The sequence below is a fragment of the Pithys albifrons genome, chromosome 29 (assembly GCF_047495875.1).
Source record: "Pithys albifrons albifrons isolate INPA30051 chromosome 29, PitAlb_v1, whole genome shotgun sequence".
NCBI classification, from domain to species: Eukaryota; Metazoa; Chordata; class Aves; order Passeriformes; family Thamnophilidae; genus Pithys; species Pithys albifrons.
This window is the reverse complement of record NC_092486.1, coordinates 709216-723574: the sequence shown is the minus strand read 5'-3', so window position 1 is coordinate 723574 and position 14359 is coordinate 709216. Positions and strand designations below refer to the sequence as shown.

Sequence of the window (14359 nt, the reverse complement as noted above, 5' to 3'; positions counted from 1 at the left end):
AAGGAGGAGAAGAGAAGGAGAAGGAGGAGAAGAGAAGGAGAAGGAGAAGGAGGAGAAGAGAAGGAGGAGAAGAGAAGGAGGAGGAGAAGAGAAGGAGGAGGAGAAGAGAAGGAGAAGAGAAGGAGGAGGAGAGAAGGAGAAGGAGGAGAAGAGAAGGAGGAGAAGAGAAGGAGGAGAAGAGAAGGAGAAGGAGGAGAAGAGAAGGAGAAGAGAAAGAGGAGAAGAGAAGGAGAAGGAGGAGAAGAGAAGGAGGAGGAGAAGAGAAGGAGAAGGAGGAGAAGGAGGAGAAGAGAAGGAGAAGAAGGAGAAGGAGAAGGAGAAGGAGAAGGAGAAGGAGAAGGAGAAGGAGAAGGAGGAGGAGGAGGAGGAGGAGAAGGAGAAGGAGAAGGAGAAGGAGAAGGAGAAGGAGAAGGAGAAGGAGAAGGAGAAGGAGAAGGAGAAGGAGGAGGAGAAGGAACTCCACTGCTCAGCCCGTTCTCACAGCTCTGTTTTCAAGGGAAAACACCAGTTCCAGGAGTGGCTTTTTCCAGGATTTTTGCTGAGGACTTTTCCTGCTTACTTTGGAAAGAGAATCCTGGGGACAGCCAGAGGAGGGAGACAGAGCCCGACATTCCAGCCGCAGCTCTCCTTCCTTCCTGCTCCAGCTCCAGACGCCAAACGGCTCCCAGAACACCCTCGGGAATAAAAAGACATCGGAATAAACCCATTCTTTGGAAAACCAAATCATTCCCTTTTGGGATGATTTCCCTCGCTTGGCAGACAAGGTAATTCCATCCCTCCCAGGGGGATCCACAGGATTTGGGGACAGGTCCCTGAGCAGAGTCCCCTCCCTGAGTTTGGCTTTGCCATGTGGGGCAGCCCTGGCACCCCACAGAGGGTTCACTGGGAGATTTCGGGTGGAAACCCACAGGTTTCTGCCATTCCCCAGTTCAAGGTTCCCCCCTCCGAGCCTGTTTCCCAAGTTCCCCGTCTGAGGTTGGACAACACTCCCAGGTTTTTCATTCCCAAGTGACACAGAAGGGAATTGTCACCCTGAGCAGCAGGTTGGGCTGGAAAAGCAGGATTGGGAAGGCAGTTCCAGCGGAGGACTCACCTCCATTCCAGGGGCACCACCAGGAAAACCCTCCTCACTTTCAACATTCCACCATTTCCAAATCCTTTTCCTTGCCTGGGAATGAAACCTGGAGCTGGAAGTTCATGGAATGACCTGCAGGAGGGGCGTTTTCCTCCCGTGCCAGGAGGAGATGGAAGTTGTGCTTCCCTGGCAACTGCATTCCTGGGAAAGCCCTTTGGGGAGGCTCTGTAGAGAAAGCTGCTCCTGGATTTCCTTTGCTTGTGTCTTCCTGGAGTTGGGCACACCTGGGAATGCTGAGAGAGCCACGATTTTCCCAGGAATTGGGATAATCCAACACTGAAGACCCCCCAAAGATGCCCCCCCTCCAAGCCCTGGGCAGGGAGTGGAGACAACTCTACAAACCTCATAATTCATATTTATTGTACAAAAACACCCCCAAACCCACCCAGGAGCTTCTCAAGCACTTCCCAAGGCCGAGCAGAAGGTCCCTGAGGGCTCCTGTGCCCACAGGGTGGGTCTGAGGACCTTCCAGTGCTCCTTTCCCCCCAGAGCTTGGAAACCTCCCTCTCAGTCCTTCCCTGGTGCAAACCCCAACGACAACCCCAAGCAATGCATTGATTTTTGCCTCCTCCAGGCATTTCTGGGAGCAGGGAAGGCTGGGGAGGAACCTCGTGCTGGTTTCAGGGTCAACCTGCAGGAGAAACCAACCCAACACGAGAGAGATTCTAAGACAGTTACAATTTAATACCAATATTGCAATCAATGCAGTGGCACAAAGAGCAATTGGGTTTAACCCCCAAGCCCAGCAGTCTAACCCAGCCCCTTGGGGCACAAACACAGGGGGGTTTGGTGGCCCCTGTGCTGAGCCCCACGTGGTTCCCCCGAGGCCAAAGGCAAAGGAGGGGACAAAGCTGTTGGTGCAGATGATGGCAGAGTCTGGGGGAGAGTGGGGGGCTCCTCCTGTGCAGGGTCTGCTCCTGCTCTGGATGCCAGGAGTGGTGCCAGAGGTGCCCAAAGGCCAAGATTGTCTCCCCTCAGGTTTGGGTGGGAGCCCCCAGTGCCTCCCCCAGGGCAGGGAGTTCCACCCTGGGGGATCTGACTCTGGCACTCAGGGGGGATTTTGGACTCGTTGCTGGCCCCTGAGCAGAGCTGAGCCCTCAGGTGGGTGTGGAGGTGCCAAGGAGTCCCTGCAGGGCAGTTCTCCCAGCTCCTCTGCCAGGCTTCTTTCCCAGCCAGCTCCCAGCCTGAGGGCTCAGCTGTGCCCTGGGCAGCTGCTGCCAATGGGCCCTTGGGAACAGTTGCTGGGCAATGGCCCAGAGGGTTTGGAATGCCCAGCTTTGGGCACCCCCACACTGGGACAAACTGGGCCCACCTGCTCACCTGGGACAGAGCTCCAGACCCTGAGGAGACAAACCCCATCACCTCCATTCCAGCACCCGCCGCCTCCTTCGGCACTTCCCCAGGTGCCTCCGAGCGCTCCAACTGCTCACACTTTGCTGGGGAAAGTGTTGCCTTCCTCCTGCTCCTCCTCCTCCTCCTCCCCCCCAAGGTGGACAGGGAGGTACCCCCCCTCCCTGGGCAGGCACCAGCACCATCCAGCACCGCTCAGGTCCATCTCCCCCAGGCTGGGATCCTGCAGCTGCAGCAGCCTGAAGTCCACGGAGTCCTGCTGGGAGTGGATCTCGTTGAGCTTCTGCCAGTAGAGCCAGGCCATGACCAGTCCCACCACCTGGAAAATGGGAGGTGACACCACTGGGGCCACACAAATCCTTCCCTGAGGGGCTTCTCTGGAGAGGGAGGTGTGGGCTGAGCTTCCAGGAGATGGCAGAGGACAAAATTCGGGAAAATCGGGGAGCCAAAGCATTGCTGAGATTGGGGAAAGTCATCAGCTGTTCCCCAGCACTGCCAAGGCCACCACTAACCCATGTCCCAAGTGCCACATCCACAGGGATGTTCAGTGGCCCCTGGGATGGGCACTCACTCCTGTGCCAGGGCTGGACAGCCTGAATTTCACCAATCCCCAACCTAACCCTCCCCTGGCACAGCCTGAGGCCAATTCCTTTCGTTCTGTTCCCTGGGAGCAGAGCCCGACCAAACTGGCAGGAAGTTTATCATGGAATGGTTTAGGGTGGAAAAGCCCTCTAAGGTCACCAAGTTCACCTGTTCTCCAGCACTGCCAAGGCCACCACTAACCCATGTCCCCACAGGGATGTTCAGTGCCCCCAGGGATGGGCACTCCACTCCCGTGCCAGCTGGACAGCCCTTTCCATGCAGGAATTTCCACGATATCCCACCTGCCCCTGCCCTGGTCCAGCCTGAGGTTGTTCCCTCTCCTTCTGTCCCTGATCCTGAGGCAGAGCCTGACCCCCCCCGCCCTGGCTCCCCCCTCCTGGAAGGGATTGCAGAGTCAGAAGGTCCCCCCTGAGCCTCCTTTTCCCCAGCTGAGCCCCCCCAGCTCCCTCAGCCCCTCCTGCTGCTCCAGCCCCTTCCCAGCTCCCTTCCCTGCCCTGGACACGCTCCAGCCCCTCAGTGTCTCCCTTGTCCTGAGGAGCCAGAAGTGTCCCCAGCACTGGAGGTGCCTCAGCAGTGCCAGCTCTGGGGGATCCTCCACCCAACCAAGAGTCTCATCAATGGCCACATCCAGCTCCAACTTCCCTCTTTCCACACAGAGGGATGTGGATTCGTTGGATACCACCAAGTGTGACATCCGAGTCCAGGCCCTGCTGAGAGATGGGAGTGTCACCCACTGAGCTGAAAGTGTCACCACTGAGCTGAAAGTGTCACCCACTGAGCTGAAAGTGTCACCTACTGGGCTGAAAGTGTCACCCACTGAGCTGAAAGTGTCACCCAGGGAGGTCAAAGTGTCACCCAGAGCTGAAAGTGTCACCCACTGAGCTGAAAGTGTCACCACTGAGCTGAAAGTGTCACCCACTGAGCTGAAAGTGTCACCCACTGAGCTGAAAGTGTCACCTACTGGGCTGAAAGTGTCACCCACTGAGCTGAAAGTGTCACCCAGGGAGGTCAAAGTGTCACCCAGAGCTGAAAGTGTCACCCACTGAGCTGAAAGTGTCACCACTGAGCTGAAAGTGTCACCTACTGAGCTGAAAGTGTCACCCAGAGCTGAAAGTGTCCCCAGGGAGGTCAAAGTGTCACCCACTGAGCTGAAAGTGTCACCCACTGAGCTGAAAGTGTCACCCACTGAGCTGAAAGTGTCACCTACTGGGCTGAAAGTGTCACCCACTGGGCTGAAAGTGTCACCTACTGAGCTGAAAGTGTCACCCACTGAGCTGAAAGTGTCACCCAGAGCTGAAAGTGTCACCACTGAGCTGAAAGTGTCACCCACTGAGCTGAAAGTGTCACCCAGAGCTGAAAGTGTCACCCACTGAGCTGAAAGTGTCACCCAGAGCTGAAAGTGTCACCCACTGAGCTGAAAGTGTCACCCACTGAGCTGAAAGTGTCCCCAGAGAGATGCAGGTGTCCCCCAGAGGACTGAGGGATCGGCAGATTCCACAGGGAAGGAGGAGTGGAGTCCAAGCCCTTGGAGTTGCTCCCCCACCACAGAGCCCTCAGCTAATTTTTCCCTAATCACCTTCCTAATTGCCCCCCTGACGACCCTCCTGCTTGGTGGCTGCTCCCACAATCCCAGGGAAGGACACGGGGTGGGGGGGTTGGCTCCCAGGGCTTTCCCAGGAATTTGGGAATTTCAGGAGCACTGGATTTGGACCACTGGGGCCCTTTTGCTGGGAAAGGCACCGGCAGATGCTGCAGCTGCAGCCTGGGAATGTTCTGGAATGACCTTGTGTGTCCAACAGGTCTGGAATGGGGCTGGGCATCTGCTGTTGGGTGATGTGGAGATGGATCTGTCTGTCCCCGGAGAGCCTGGAGACACCGAGATGTGGATAACAGGACTGGGTGAATCCCATCCCACAGGGAAGCCCTCGGGGATTTGGGAAGGTCTAAAGGACCATCCCAGGCCTGACAAGCTTTACATTTACTGCTCTCAACTCGTCACAGTGGGCAGAGGAAAATTCCAGCACTGACTCCAGGCAGGGAAAACCCTCTGGAATGAGAGACCTGAAGGGAAGGTTTGGGAAGGGAAGGAGAAATGAGAGGAGAAAGGAAAAGAGAGATGAGAGGGAGAGGAAAGGAAAGTGCAGGCAAGGCAGGCAAAGGCAAGGGAAAAGGAAAAGGAAAAGGAAGAGGAAGAGAAGGAAAAGGAAAAGAAAGGAAAAGGAAAAGAAAGGAAAATGAAAAGAAAAAGGAAAAGGAAAAGAAAGGAAAATGAAAAGGAAAAGGAAAAGAAATGAAAATGAAAAGAAAAAGGAAAAGAAAGGAAAATGAAAAGGAAAAGGAAAAGAGAAGGAAAAGGAAAAGGAAGAGAAGGAAAAGGAAAAGAAAGGAAAAGGGAAAGGGGAAGGAGAAGGAAAATAAGGAAAAGGAAGAGAAAGGGAAAGGAAGGGAAAGGAAAGGAAAGGAAGAGAGCCAGGTCTGGGGACATCACCCCTCCTGCTGCTCCCTCTGGAGGCGTCCTGTGAAATTCCTGAAGGCAATAAAGGAGCCCAAGTCCTGCAGGAGCAGCAGCAGCAGCAGCCCCAGCCCCAGCCCCAGCCCCAGCCCTGCCTGAGTTATGAACCAGCCCCGTCCCAGTTTGCCTCTAAACATCCTCTCTCCCGTAATGAGAACACAAGGAGCTGTCAGGAATATGGATGGATCCAATATCCCTGGCACTGAGGGCTCCGTGTTCTCCGCAGCGAAGGGAATTTCAGCGTCGCTGTTATTGCTCTGCAGGAGCTGCTGCAGCACAACGTGGTGAGGCCAAAACTCATCAGAGCTGAGCCTAAAAACACCCAAAAGCTGCTTTTCTCCCAGCCCTGAGATGGGAATGTGGGAGGGTCATTGCAGTTCGGGAACTGCCTGTTCTTCCTGCCTGGAATTCAGGGATGTGTCGTGGCCTCGGGAGGTCTCGGCTCTGCCTCTGCCTGAGGAGTTTTTGGGGGGTTTAAATGCAACCCCAAAGATTTGGGGGTATAAACCCACCGAGTGGCTGCTCTTCCAGGGGCACATAAACCCAAAGCCCTTTGGATATCGTGGGAATTAACAAATAACCCAGTGGGGAGTCACCAGGAGTCTCTGGGGGGACTCAGATGGGCTTTAAGGTCTCTCCCGACCAACCAAAGCTGCCCGAGGAGCTGCCCCATCCCTGGCACTGCCAAGGCCAGGCTGGAGCTCCCTGGGACAGTGGAATGGGAGGACCTTCAGGATCCCACCCAATCCAAGCCATGCCATGACTCAGCCAGGCCCAAGCCAAGGATTTGTGTCTCCTACATCAGACTAATTAGGAGGAGCTTTGGGGCTCAGCTCCAGCTTTGCTCAAATCCATTTGATCCTTTGGAATGAGCAGTTTGGCTTTGGGAATTGTCCCAACAGGGCTGGGATGGCCCAAAGTGACCCCAAATCCTCCTCCCTGGGAAGCACTGATGGCTCGTGGGGATCAGGGAGGCAGGAAGTTTGGGAAGCAAAGAAAGAAGAGGCTCCAACCTCATTCCCAGATCAGTATCCAACAGAAGAAGGGCTGGAACCTCCAGATGTTTTCCCTCAGGGATATGGGAGCTCAGCAGGGGCTCCTTTTGGGGTGGGAAGGGGCACTTTGGGCTCAGCTCCTCCATGGGCATCTCCCTGTCCAACCACAACAGCTCTCCTTGGATTTTGCTCCACAAGGGCAAGAATTAGGGCTGGAAAGGAGCAGCCCAAGGATCTGTGGAGCCCTGGCAGGATGAACCCCATCCTGGTGCCCCACAGGACCCCAAACCCAGCTCTGACCTGGGAGAACACGAGCCCAGTGAGGCAGAACTTCCTGCAGGGAAACCCTTTTCCATGGAAAGATCTCTGGATCTGGAGGCTGGAAAGCTGGATCCTGCTGCCCAGAACAGGGAACCATTCCAGGGGTTCCATTCCATTCCAGGGAACCATTCCAGAGGGGCTGGGATGGCCCAAAGTGACCCCAAATCCTCCTGCCTGGGAACCACTGATGGCTCATGGGGATCAGGGAGTCAGGAAGTTTGGGAAGCAAAGAAGGAAGAGGCTCCAACCTCACTCCCACATCAGTATCCAAGAGAAGAAGGGCTGGAAGCTGCAGCTCCTGCTGCCCAGAGACAGTGAATCATCTCAGGCTTCCCCAGAGCTAATGAAGCAAAAAGCAAAGCCTTTCTCTCTTATTGACTTTCCCTTCCCTAAATTGGCATTTATGGAGCAGCCTCTTGTCCAGGTCGTGGCTGCAGATGGAAAAATCCCTTTTATCCCCATTTTCCACTCCATTAAACCCGTGTCAGCCACTTGAGGACCCTCCTGGGGACACTAAAGAGCAAACAAATCCCAAATTAATCTTGCAGAGGGAAAGGGAACTGTGGTGACTCAAAGATGCAGGAGATGAAGATGCAGAGCTGCAAAACCCGCTGGATCTGCATTTCTTATGGAATGCCAGGCTGGATTTCATGGATTTCTCCTCCTCAGAGGAGGAGGGAACATCCCCCACTGCTCTGGGGCTGCTCCCAGGGAAGGGCTTTGGACATGGATGGAATGACAGAGAGGAACAGAGGCAGCAACAATCTCCTCTGTGCCACAGAGTCCACGGATTTCAACCCTTGGCAGGGACATTCCAAGGATGTGTTTTCCTTTTTAACTGGACTTGCACCACTTTCTGTTTATTTAGGATGAATCCCTCCCCCCCCCCCCCCTTTTTTTGGAAAAAACCCACCAACCCAGTTGCAGAGAGTTTTTGTGCTCGTTTCTGCCTGATGACATTGCCAAGGAAGGTGATCCCAGGGCTGGAGCTCCTCTGCCCTGGAGCCAGACTGGGAGAGCTGGGAATGAGCAGCCTGGAGAGGAGAAGGATCCAGGAGAGCGTCAGGGGAATGGATTTCAACTGGCAGGGACTGGGCTGAGGTGGGATGTTGGGACGGGATTCTGCCCTGGAGGGTGGGCAGGGATGGGATGGGATTCCCAGAGAGACCTGAGAGCCCCTTCCAGGGCCTAAAGGGGCTCCAAGGGCTGGAGAGGGACCTGGGACAAGGGATGGAGGGACAGGACACAGGGAATGGCTTCCCACTGCCAGAGGGCAGGGATAGGTGGGACATTGGGAAGGAATTCCTCCCTGGGAGGGTGGGAAGGGCTGGGCTGGGATTCCCAGAGAAGCTGTGGCTGCCCCATCCCTGGGAGTGTCCAAGGCCAGGCTGGAGCCCCCTGGGACAGTGGGAGGTGTCCCTGGGACAGTGGGAGGTGTCCCTGGGACAGTGGGAGGTGTCCCTGCCCAGGGCAGGGGTGGCACTGGGTGGGCTTTGAGGTCTCTCCATCCCAATCCATTCCAGGGCTCTCAGAAACACCTCCTGCCTTTCCTGAGCTCAATCCAGGAGCTGCTGGAAGATCCAGGCACGAGGTTTTGGCCTCATTTTAACCCCAAAGTTGTCTCCTGCACCACAATCTCCTGGGAAATGTGGTCATAGGTTGGACTCGATGAGCTCAGGGGTCTTTCCAACCTCACTGATTCTGGGATAACCCTGGAGGGAGGGAAGGGATTGGTGCAGCCAGGAGCAAAATTCCCAGGATTGCTGCCCTGCTGAAAGGTCTGGGGCTGCTCCAAAAGGAAACAGCAGGAATTTGCCTGTCAGAGCCTGAAGTAAAACACCTTTTTTGGGAAGGGGATCCCAAGGGTGTGGCAGCTCAGCCTCTGCCTGAGCCAGACTGGGATGAAGGGAAGGAGAGGGATTGCTCCTGGAGAATGGAACTCAGGGAAAAGGGAAGGAGAGGAAAGGCAAAGGCAGGAGAGGGACTGAGTGGGTGTGTCTGAGTGGCCCAAAGGAGCAGAACCACCTCCCACCCCTCACGGGGGGGGTTCCTTCCCAAGGGTCAAGGGGGATGTAAAAAGGATGGAGATATCCAGGATTTGGGACTGATTGTGGAATTACCAACTGCCACGGGCTGGGAGAGGGGAAAAGCTGCCCAGTGATGTCCTTACAGGGATATCCATGGATTTATCCAAGGGTTGGGCTCCAGGAATTCCCTGAGACCCCCCAGACCAAACCCAGCCCTGGGGGTGCAGGAGACCCTCCATGGGGCAGGTTCTGGCTCTGCCCCACCCAACCTCCTGCTCCAGCCCCTGGGGGGCTTTCCCAGAGGGAAAAGGCCCCTCTCCATGGATTTGAGGAGCTGGAAGGGAAGGCCAAGCTCCTCTGGGGGCTCTCAGGGCCTCCTGCAGCTCCTGCTCTCCCTCTGCCATCAGAGGGGGCTCTGGGATCACATCCTGGGGCTACAGCCAAGGGACCTGTTCCTGGTCTCCTCAGCAGGGAATTCTGCAGATCCACAACTCCTGGAGGGCCTGGGAATGGGAGCAGGATTGCCCAGGGAATGGGAATGGGATCAGGATTGTCCAAAGCCTGGCAATGGGATCAGAATTGCCCAGGGAATGGGATCAGGATTGTCCAAGGCCAGGGAATGGGATCAGGATTGCCCAGGGAAAGGGATCAGGATTGTCCAAGGCCAGGGAATGGGATCAGAATTACCCAGGGAATGGGATCAGGACTGTCCAAGGCCAGGGAATGGGATCAGGATTGCCCAGGGAATAGGATCAGGATTGTCCAAGGCCAGGGAATGGGATCAGAATTACCCAGGGTATGGGATCAGGACTGTCCAAGGCCAGGGAATGGGATCAGGATTGTCCAAGGCCAGGGAATGGGATCAGAAATGTCCAGGGAATGGGATCAGGATTCCTCAGCTCTTCAGTCAGTCCAGCAGGATCCAGGGAATTTGTGGGTTTCCCTGAACACCCCAAGCCCAGGAAGCAAACCAGGCAACCCTTGGGCTCTCCCAGGTATTTGGGGAAAATCAGGAAAATTGATAAATTCAGGAACTTCCTGCAGGATGGAAAGGCCCAATTTGGTGCTTTCCACACCCAAGAGGAAAGGAAGGACTTGTCCCATCCATGTTGTCCACCTTCCATGGTGGGAGGGCAATAATTCCCCACTCCCCACCAGCCCAAACCTCTCTTGGGTCCTTTTTTTTCCATAGAAAAGCTGGTTGATCCCCCAAATCCCAGCAGAACTCCTGGATGGTGGGCACCAACCCGGCTCTGCCCCTCAGCCCCTGAACCCCTGAGGTCAGACAGGGCTGGGGTTGGATCCCAAGGAAGAGGAAAACCAGGAATAACCCAGAGCTGGCCCCAGGGTGGGGATCACCATCCCAACCTCCTCTGGAGCATCCAGCAAGTTTTCCAAGAGGGTGGTTGCACCACATTCCATGTGGGACTTGGCCAGGGCTGGGGCAGGTCAGAACATTCCCAAATCCCAAATCCCAAATCCCAAGGCACTGTCTCCTCCTCACACCAACCCTTCCTTTCCCCTGGGATCAGCAGTTTGGGGAGAACATTCCCACCTTCTCCTGGCAGCTGCTGGGGGTGGAGCTGCTCCAGGGCTGGGAGCTCCTGCCCATCAGCACCTCCATTCCCTCCCAAAGGGGGGAACCCAGACTGGTTTCCATGGAAAACCCACGAGCAGATGGGATGGATGAGGCTCTTCACTGAAGAGCTTCTACCAGCAGGACAGAGCAATCACTGCAGAGCTCTTGAGATCCATCAGGACCCCTCGTGGCCAGCCCTGATTCTGCTCCTCATCCTTCCCAATTAACAGCTTCCCGTTGGGAGGTTGATGAGGAACCCAACGGGAGGTTCCTCTAATGGGCTCTCCATGTCCCACCCCGACTGTGGCTCTGCCCACCCCATCCCAGTGCCCCTCACCCCTCCCAGGGGCAGCACAGCAGAATTCCAGGGCTCAGCTGCATGTTTTCAAGGAAGCACTTTGGAAAAGTCGGGAATCGCAGCCAGGACTGGGCACAAACCTCCTCCCAACTTGGTTTCTCATCCTGAACATCTGAGAGCTCAAAACCCACCTTGGGAAAAGGAATTCACTTCCCCAACAGCTTCTGCTTCTCCAGCCACTGCTGGGCTTTGGTTTGCAGCAGCAACACAGCAAAAGAGGGAAGGATTTCATTCCCAGTTGGATTAAATCCCATTCAAAGGCCGGGAAGCATCACCAGACACCCCAACAGAGGAAGGTTTGCTCCTGAGCCTCAACAGGAATCCCCAAAAGCACCAAATCAGCCCCAGATTTTGTCCAAACTACTCCTGGGAAGATCCCAGAGACGTTCCCCTGGGGCCAGCACAGTCCCACAACCCCCAGATCCTCTCCCTGTTAATTTTCTGGGATGAAAATCCTCACCCTCTGGATCCTGAGGCATCACTGATGGATTTCCTGAGCCAAACACAGACCCACTCACCTTCCTGCTCTGGGCTGGGGTTGATCCTGCCCTGATTTGGGGCTGTCCCTGTCCTGTTTTTGGGGCTGTCTCTGCCCTGGTTTGATGCTGTCCCTGCCCTGGGTTGGGGGCTGTCCCTGCCCTGGGTTGGGGGCTGTCCCTGCCCAGTTATGGGGCTGTCCCTGACCAGTTATGGGGCTGTCCCTGCCCTGCTTTGGGGGCTGTCCCTGCCCAGTTATGGGGCTGTCCCTGCCCTGGTTTGGGGCTGTCCCTGCCCTGGTTTGGGGCTGTCCCTGCCCTGCTTTGGGACTGTCCCTGCCCCGCTTTGGGGGCTGTCCCTGCCCTGCTTTGGGGGCTGTCCCTGCCCTGCGTTGGGGCTGATCCTGCCCAGTTATGGGGCTGTCCCTGCCCCGCTTTGGGGCTGTCCCTGCCCCGCTTTGGGGGCTGTCCCTGCCCTGCGTTGGGGCTGTCCCTGCCCTGCTTTGGGGCTGTCCCTGCCCTGCTTTGGGGCTGTCCCTGCCCTGCTTTGGGGCTGTCCCTGCCCTGCTTTGGGGCTGTTTCTTCCCTGTTTGCTCAGAAAACACGGAGAGGAGGATTTGCTGTGCTCAGAAGGGCCTGATCTGCTCTCAGGGCTGTTATTTGATCAATAATTACATTTCAGGAGTGTTCTGAGTCAGCCAACAGAGCCATAAACTGTTCATTTCCCAAGGACTCTCCGTGAGAGTTTTCCCACCCAAGTCACAAATCAGGGATGGAAGTGGAGGGGGAAAGCACTAAAAATGAAGGATTTTCCTCCTCCAGCTCAGTGACAAAGCCCAGGAGGGCGTGGTGGGAGCAGCACCTACCTGGGGGAGCAGCAGGGAGCACACAATGCCCAGGGTGGCCTCGAAGTTGTCCTTGAGCCAAAGCCCCACGGCGTGGATACAACCCCGGACATGGATGGTGCTGAGCAGCTCCAGGCGCTGCAAAAGGGGCAGAGAACCAGCCTGGGCTTGGCTGGGTGCTTGGCATTGGGAACTGAGGTTGGGGAATTGATTCCTTGGGTTGGATCATCCCAAAAAACTGATCCTGCCCCGTGGTCACCCCTGGAAACATCAAACTCAGCCTCTCTCCCACCTCCAAAGCTCCAAGCCCAGCTCAGCAATTCCAGGGGCTCTCCCACCAAGGGACCTGAGACCCCACAGGAATTCCATGGCCCAGGAATTCCAAGGGATGCAGCCCCAGACCTGGATGGTGCTGAGCAGCTCCAGGCACTGCAGAAGGGGCAGAGAACCAGCCTGGGCTTGGCTGGGCTCTTGGCATTGGGAATTGAGGTTTGGGAATTGATTCCTTGGGTTGGATCATCCCAAAAAACTGATCCTGCCCTGTGGTCACCCAAACTCAGCTTCTCTCCCACCTCCAAAGCTCCAAGCCCAGCTCAGGAGCAGCAATTCCAGGGACGGATCCACAAAGGGACCTGAAACCCCCACAGGGATGTCATGGTCCAGGAATTCCAAGGGAAAAATCCCTGGATGTGGCTGGTGCTGAGCAGCTCCAGGGGCTGGAAAAGGTGGAGAGCACCAGCCTGGGCTTGGCTGGGCTCTTGGCATTGGGGAGGTTGTTCCTTGTCTTGCTCTTCCTTGGAAGCCAAGGGTGAGGCATGAGGAGTGTTGGGGAATTGAATTCTTGGGAATGAGACCTTGGGTTGGATCATCCCAAAAAACTGATCCTGCCCCGTGGTCACCCCTGGAAACATCAAACTCAGCCTCTCTCCCACCTCCAAACCTCCAAGCCCAGCTCAGCAATTCCAGAGGCTCTTCCACCAAGGGACCTGAGACCCCACAGGAATTCCATGGCCCAGGAATTCCAAGGGATGCAGCCCCAGACCTGGATGGTGCTGAGCAGCTCCAGGCACTGCAAAAGGGGCAGAGAACCAGCCTGGGCTTGGCTGGGCTCTTGGCATTGGGAATTGAGGTTTGGGAATAGATTCCTTGGGTTGGATCATCCCAAAAAACTGATCCTGCCCCGTCGTCACCCCTGGAAACATCAAACTCAGCCTCTCTCCCACCTCCAAAGCTCCAAGCCCAGCTCAGCAATTCCAGGGGCGGATCCACAAAGGGACCTGAAACCCCCACAGGGATGTCATGGCCCAGGAATTCCAAGGGAAAAATCCCTGGATGTGGCTGGTGCTGAGCAGCTCCAGGGGCTGGAAAAGGTGGGGAGCACCAGCCTGGGCTTGGCTGGGCTCTTGGCATTGGGGAGGTTGTTCCTTGTCTTGCTCTTCCTTGGAAGCCAAGGGTGAGGCATGAGGAGTGTTGGGGAATTGAATTCTTGGGAATGAGACCTTGGGTTGGATCATCCAAAAAAGTTGATCCTGCCCTGTGGTCACCCCTGGAAACATCAAACTCAGCCTCTCTCCCACCTCCAAAGCTCCAAGCCCAGCTCAGGAGCAGCAATTCCAGGGGCGGATCCACAAAGGGACCTGAGACCCTCACAGGAATTCCATGGCCCAGGAATTCCAAGGGATGCAGCCCCAGACCTGGATGGTGCTGAGCAGCTCCAGGCGCTGCAAAAGGGGCAGAGAACCAGCCTGGGCTTGGCTGGGTTCTTGGCATTGGGAATTGAGGTTTGGGAATAGATTCCTTGGGTTGGATCATCCCAAAAAGTTGATCCTGCCCCGTGGTCACCCCTGGAAACATCAAACTCAGCCTCTCTCCCACCTCCAAAGCTCCAAGCCCAGCTCAGCAATTCCAGAGGCTCTTCCACCAAGGGACCTGAGACCCCACAGGAATTCCATGGCCCAGGAATTCCAAGGGATGCAGCCCCAGACCTGGATGGTGCTGAGCAGCTCCAGGTGCTGCAAAAGGGGCAGAGAACCAGCCTGGGCTTGGCTGGGTGCTTGGGATTGGGAACTGAGATTTGGGAATAGATTCCTTGGGTTGGATCATCCCAAAAAACTGATCCTGCCCTGTGGTCACCCCTGGAAACATCAAACTCAGCCTC

At 56.0% G+C, this 14359-nt stretch overlaps 1 protein-coding gene across 2 annotated transcripts in view; it reads right to left on the bottom strand.

Moving 5' to 3' along the window:
- Window positions 1–1484: 1484 nt before the first annotated feature.
- LOC139683667 (tetraspanin-15-like) overlaps window positions 1485–14359 on the bottom strand; it is a 64185-nt gene continuing 51310 nt past the window's right edge. For both annotated transcript variants that reach the window (XM_071579017.1, XM_071579018.1), the window contains 2 exons: window positions 12223–12339; window positions 1485–2804 (listed from right to left, as the gene is read on the bottom strand). In XM_071579017.1, the coding sequence (XP_071435118.1) occupies window positions 2562–2804; window positions 12223–12339 (360 nt within the window). In that variant the 3' untranslated portion in view covers window positions 1485–2561. The remainder of the gene's footprint in view (window positions 2805–12222; window positions 12340–14359) is intronic.